Source organism: Salvelinus namaycush, chromosome 22 (assembly GCF_016432855.1).
Source record: "Salvelinus namaycush isolate Seneca chromosome 22, SaNama_1.0, whole genome shotgun sequence".
Lineage (NCBI taxonomy): Eukaryota > Metazoa > Chordata > Actinopteri > Salmoniformes > Salmonidae > Salvelinus > Salvelinus namaycush.
The window spans coordinates 32998869-33004982 of NC_052328.1; the positions used below are offsets into that span (position 1 = coordinate 32998869).

Consider the following 6114-nt stretch of genomic DNA (forward strand, 5'->3'; position numbering starts at 1 on the left):
AACCAGTCAGTAGTAGTAGACCAGTCTCAACCGGTCAGTAGTAGTAGACCAGTCTCAACCAGTCAATAGTAGTAGACCAGTCTCAACCAGTCAGTAGTAGTAGACCAGTCTCAACCAGTCAGTAGTAGTAGACCAGTCTCAACCGGTCAGTAGTAGTAGACCAGTCTCAACCAGTCAATAGTAGTAGACCAGTCTCAACCAGTCAGTAGTAGTAGACCAGTCTCAACCAGTCAATAGTAGTAGACCAGTCTCAACCAGTCAATAGTAGTAGACCAGTCTCAACCAGTCAGTAGTAGTAGACCAGTCTCAACCGGTCAGTAGTAGTAGACCAGTCTCAACCGGTCAGTAGTAGTAGACCAGTCTCAACCGGTCAGTAGTAGTAGACCAGTCTCAACCAGTCAGTAGTAGTAGACCAGTCTCAACCAGTCAGTAGTAGTAGACCAGTCTCAACCAGTCAGTAGTAGTAGACCAGTCTCAACCAGTCAGTAGTAGTAGACCAGTCTCAACCAGTCAGTAGTAGTAGACCAGTCTCAACCAGTCAGTAGTAGTAGACCAGTCTCAACCAGTCAGTAGTAGTAGACCAGTCTCAACCAGTCAGTAGTAGTAGACCAGTCTCAACCAGTCAGTAGTAGTAGACCAGTCTCAACCAGTCAGTAGTAGTAGACCAGTCTCAACCAGTCAGTAGTAGTAGACCAGTCTCAACCAGTCAGTAGTAGTAGACCAGTCTCAACCAGTCAGTAGTAGTAGACCAGTCTCAACCAGTCAGTAGTAGTAGACCAGTCTCAACCAGTCAGTAGTAGTAGACCAGTCTCAACCAGTCAGTAGTAGTAGACCAGTCTCAACCAGTCAGTAGTAGTAGACCAGTCTCAACCAGTCAGTAGTAGTAGACCAGTCTCAACCGGTCAGTAGTAGTAGACCAGTCTCAACCGGTCAGTAGTAGTAGACCAGTCTCAACCGGTCAGTAGTAGTAGACCAGTCTCAACCGGTCAGTAGTAGTAGACCAGTCTCAACCAGTCAATAGTAGTTGACCAGTCTCAACCGGTCAGTAGTAGTAGACCAGTCTCAACCGGTCAGTAGTAGTAGACCAGTCTCAACCGGTCAGTAGTAGTAGACCAGTCTCAACCGGTCAGTAGTAGTAGACCAGTCTCAACCGGTCAGTAGTAGTAGACCAGTCTCAACCAGTCAGTAGTAGTAGACCAGTCTCAACCGGTCAGTAGTAGTAGACCAGTCTCAACCGGTCAGTAGTAGTAGACCAGTCTCAACCGGTCAGTAGTAGTAGACCAGTCTCAACCGGTCAGTAGTAGTAGACCAGTCTCAACCGGTCAGTAGTAGTAGACCAGTCTCAACCGGTCAGTAGTAGTAGACCAGTCTCAACCAGTCAGTAGTAGTAGACCAGTCTCAACCGGTCAGTAGTAGTAGACCAGTCTCAACCAGTCAGTAGTAGTAGACCAGTCTCAACCAGTCAGTAGTAGTAGACCAGTCTCAACCAGTCAGTAGTAGTAGACCAGTCTCAACCAGTCAGTAGTAGTAGACCAGTCTCAACCAGTCAGTAGTAGTAGACCAGTCTCAACCAGTCAGTAGTAGTAGACCAGTCTCAACCAGTCAGTAGTAGTAGACCAGTCTCAACCAGTCAGTAGTAGTAGACCAGTCTCAACCAGTCAGTAGTAGTAGACCAGTCTCTCTCTCTCTGTCTCCTGAGATTATTGCATCCGGAAAGTCTTATGTTTTGTGAAAAGTGATTTGGAGCATAAGTCAGGTCAGTCAGCTTCCTCAAAGCCCAACTCAGGCAACAGTAAGTCTGATGATTCACCCCTTAACATCGGCCTTGTCATGTTGCGCGCCTTACAAATAATCTCTACATCCTATTTAGTTGCACAATGAGGTAGAGCCACCCACGGTACAGTCTAGTCTACTGTCTTAGTGGGTTAGCCTGAATCCTAACTGATAAGCTCCATTTCACCATGATTCCAGTCTTTGTTTGGGTATAGAGCGGTAGGTTGGGTGTAAACACTGCCTCTGTAACGATCATTATTCTGACAGCCAGTCTAGCTGTCTGTCTGTCAGTCTCTCTGTCTCATCTGTTTGTGGGTGTGGAGGAGACGTGATCGTCATATGTACATCCAAATTAGACCCTGAGTACACAGACATTGTTAGTTAGCTGATGAGATCAAATGGGAGGCAGGGTTGAGTGTTGATATAATCATGGTTTCTGTTCCAGCATTCCTGGTTAACTGTATTGCTTGTCAATCAACGCCACTGAGTCATACAGTACACACAAATCCAATATACCCATTCGCTTTCTATGGAGACAAATTGGATAGTCTGTGTAGTATCAATCAAACACAGGAGGCTGGTGAGGGGAGGACGGTTCATAATAATGGTGCAACCATATATTTAATTGATTGACAGTTTGAGAGTAGTCAGTGCAATATTTTTCACTCTTTTTGTCAGTATATTAACAACACCAAATAACTCCCCTGAGATATGTCAGCATGTGTAGGCATATCATTACTCACACAAAACATTTCAACATTTCATCAAAATGGGCGAGATGTGAAACAATGGTTTTATCAAATAGCATCAGAGCTCAGGGCGATGTGCTGTATTGAGATAGAAAAATGTCTGAACTGAACAAGACGTGTCTGAACAGAGTGTCTTTCATTCGCTTTGATGGCCGCTTGGCTTCTCTCTGAGAACAATGCAGCCCTATGACAATACAACGAGTTCTGTTTTGTCAGCCTTATAGAGAGATATCAAACTAACACAATCGTTCAACATTCTCAGCATATAATATAACCTCTTCTCTTTATTTTAATCTCTAATACAACATGAACATTATTTCTCTCTCTCCCCTCTCTCTCTCTCCCTCCCTTTCTCTCTCTCTGTCCTCTCTGTTTTATAATATAACAATATTTGACTAGGTCTTCTGAGATTGACTGTTGTAGAGGAATGACTGGCCTCAGGACAACTGGTTGAGAGGAGATGAATATGAGACAGGTTTAAAATGAGTAGAACTGACACTTTATGATTACTACAATGACACAGCTTCAGGCCAGGGAAGGTTGGTATACTGTAGTAGATGTTTCACCTCTAACCGCTGGTTCAGGGTATTGTTTTCCCATCAGATTGTTTTATGGTGAACAAATACTGATTATTGTAAGGTTGTGTGATCCCAGATCTGTGGTGATTGAGGGGTCATCTTCTAACATAAGTGACACAGGGCAGTGATTTCTAGATGGGGATGCCTTCCCCAGGCCATTGAAAACAAGTCTAGGAAGCGGTAGATCTGTTCTATATGCACTATTTCTATGCTTTTTAAATTTTCTTTCTTGACCTCTTTTTCTTTCGGGTTTGTACACCAGGAAAATATATTTCACAGCGGTTTAGATGGTACAATGATTTTCTACACTACACTTGATTGTTTTGTCACATAAACTGAAATTAGGCGAACTATTAGAATTTTAGCAAGCAGGAAATTGCAGAGCGATTTCTGCATAGTGCACCTTTAATTGACCTGCCTGGTAAAATAATTATAATTACAAGAAATCAAACAAGAAATGCCACACTCTTCAAAGATATATTATGATGATCATCTGAACACAGATCTAGGATTAGCTTAGCTTCACCCTACTATAACTTAACCCATTAGGAGGAAACACACAAACAGACCTTAGATCAGTGTCTTGGTAGCAGTTGACAGTGTTCCTAATGGGAGACGAAGTGAGTCAGAAGAACAAAATAATGAATCAGTAAAGATCTGTGTGATCATGTGATACAACAGCACTATGAGCCCAACACTGGTTCAGCAAATTACCCCCTAATGTTTAATAATGTTTTGACAATTTCCCTGTTGTAATACTGTAATTGGGTCCTCTGGGCTTTGTTGAGTTCAACAGGGTTTGTGTTGAATTACTTAATATATGTTTATGGGGGCTAGTCTAATGAACGGGAGGCATTGTGAAAGGCAATGTAAGCTTAACACACATGCAAACACACACAAAAATGCACACACACACACTCACGCACGTATGTACAGTATACAGGCTTGCTCGCAGTCCCTACACACACAGTACCTGCACGCACCTCCTACTCTCAGCGACAATGTTTAACCCTGGGGGGGGTGTGTAGTGGCCTCCTACTCTCAGCCATCATGTTTAACCCTGATGGAGTGTGTAGTGATCTCCTACTCTCAGCCATCATGTTTAACCCTGAGGGAGTGTGTAGTGATCTCCTCCTACTCTCAGCCATCATGTTTAACCCTGGGGGGGTGTGTACTGACCTCCTACTCTCAGCCATCATGTTTAACCCTGAGGGAGTGTGTAGTGACCTCCTCCTACTCTCAGGCATCATGTTTAACCCTGAGGGAGTGTGTAGTGATCTCCTACTCTCAGCCATCATGTTTAACCCTGAGGGAGTGTGTAGTGACCTCCTCCTACTCTCAGCCATCATGTTTAACCCTGGGGGGGTGTGTACTGACCTCCTACTCTCAGCCATCATGTTTAACCCTGAGGGAGTGTGTAGTGACCTCCTCCTACTCTCAGGCATCATGTTTAATTCTGAGGGAGTGTGTAGTGACCTTTTCCTACTCTCAGCCATCATGTTTAACCCTGGGGGTTGTGTAGTGACCTCCTCCTACTCTCAGGCATCATGTTTAATTCTGAGGGAGTGTGAAGTGACCTCCTCCTACTCTCAGCCATCATGTTTAACCCTTACGGAGTGTGTAGTGAACTCCTCCTACTCTCAGGCATCATGTTTAATTCTTAGGGAGTGTGTAGTGACCTCCTCCTACTCTCAGTCATCGTGTTTAACCCTGAGAGACTGTGTAGTGACCTCTTCCTACTCTCAGCCATCATGTTTAACCCTGAGGGAGTGTGTAGTGACCTCCTCCTACTCTCAGTCATCATGTTGTCACGCCCTGGCCTTAGTATTCTTTGTTTTCTTTATTATTTTAGTTAGGTCAGGGTGTGACATGGGGAATGTATGTGTTTTTGGATTGTCTAGGGGTTTGTATGTTAAATGGGTCAGTGACTTGTCTAGGTGTTTGTATGTCTATGGCTGCCTAGATTGGTTCTCAATTAGAGGCAGCTGTGGTTCATTGTCTCTGATTGAGAGCCATATTTAAGGCAGCCATAGGCATTGGGTTTTGTGGGTAATTGTCTATGTAGAACGTTTGTAGCTTTTGTATTGCACTTACGTTTGTAGCTTCACGGTCGTTTGTTGTTTTGTTTCGTTTTGTTATAAGTGTTCGTTTCGTGTTTCACTCGTCTCAAATAAAAGAGATGTATTTTTCACACGCTGCGCCTTGGTCCACTCATTATCCTCAAGACGATCGTGACAGAATTACCCACCAAACCGGGACCAAGCAGCGTGTTAAGCAGCAGCAGGAGCAGCGCATAAAGGATTCTTGGACTTGGGAGGAGATACTGGAAGGTAAGGGACCTTGGGCTCAACCGGGAGAATATCGCCTCCCTCGTGAAGAGCTGGAGGCAGCTAAAGCCGAGAGGAGGCGATATGAGGAGGCAGCACGGAAGCAAGGCTGGAAGCCCGAGAGTCAAACCCAAAAATGTATTGGGGGGGGGGGCTACAAGGGAGTGTGGCGAAGTCAGGTAGGAGACCTGCGCCAACTCCCCGAGCTTACCGTGGAGCGCAAAAGTACAGGCAGACACCGTGTTATGCGGTAGAGCGCACGGTGTCTCCTGTACGCCTACACAGCCCAGTGCGGGTTATTCCACCTCCCCGCACTGGTCGGGCTACGGGGAGCATCCAACCAGGTAAGGTTGGGCAGGCTCAGTGCTCAAGGGAGCCAGTACGCCTGCACGGTCCGGTATTTCCGGCGCCACCTCCCCGCCCCAGCCCAGTACCACCAGTGCCTACACCACGCACCAGGCTTCCAGTGTGTCTCCAGAGCCCTGTTCCTCCTCCACACACTCGCCCCATGGTGCGTGTCTCCAGCCCGGTACCACCAGTTCCGGCACCACGCACCAAGCCTCCTGTGCGTCTCCAGGGTCCAGTATGCCCTGTTCCTTCTCCCCGCCCTAGCCCTGAGATGCGTGTCCTCAGCCCGGTACCACCAGTTCCGACACCACGCACTAGGCCTAATGTGCGTCTCCAGGG

The 6114-nt window shown here is 46.1% G+C and overlaps 1 protein-coding gene across 1 annotated transcript in view; it reads left to right on the forward strand.

Moving 5' to 3' along the window:
- The window catches only part of LOC120017766 (extracellular serine/threonine protein kinase FAM20C-like), a 13761-nt gene extending 8386 nt beyond the window's left edge, over nucleotides 1–5375 (forward strand). Inside the window, exon 4 of the mRNA XM_038960739.1 lies at nucleotides 5326–5375. Coding sequence (XP_038816667.1) covers nucleotides 5326–5335 — 10 coding nt within the window. The 3' untranslated portion in view covers nucleotides 5336–5375. The remainder of the gene's footprint in view (nucleotides 1–5325) is intronic.
- Nucleotides 5376–6114: the final 739 nt, after the last annotated feature.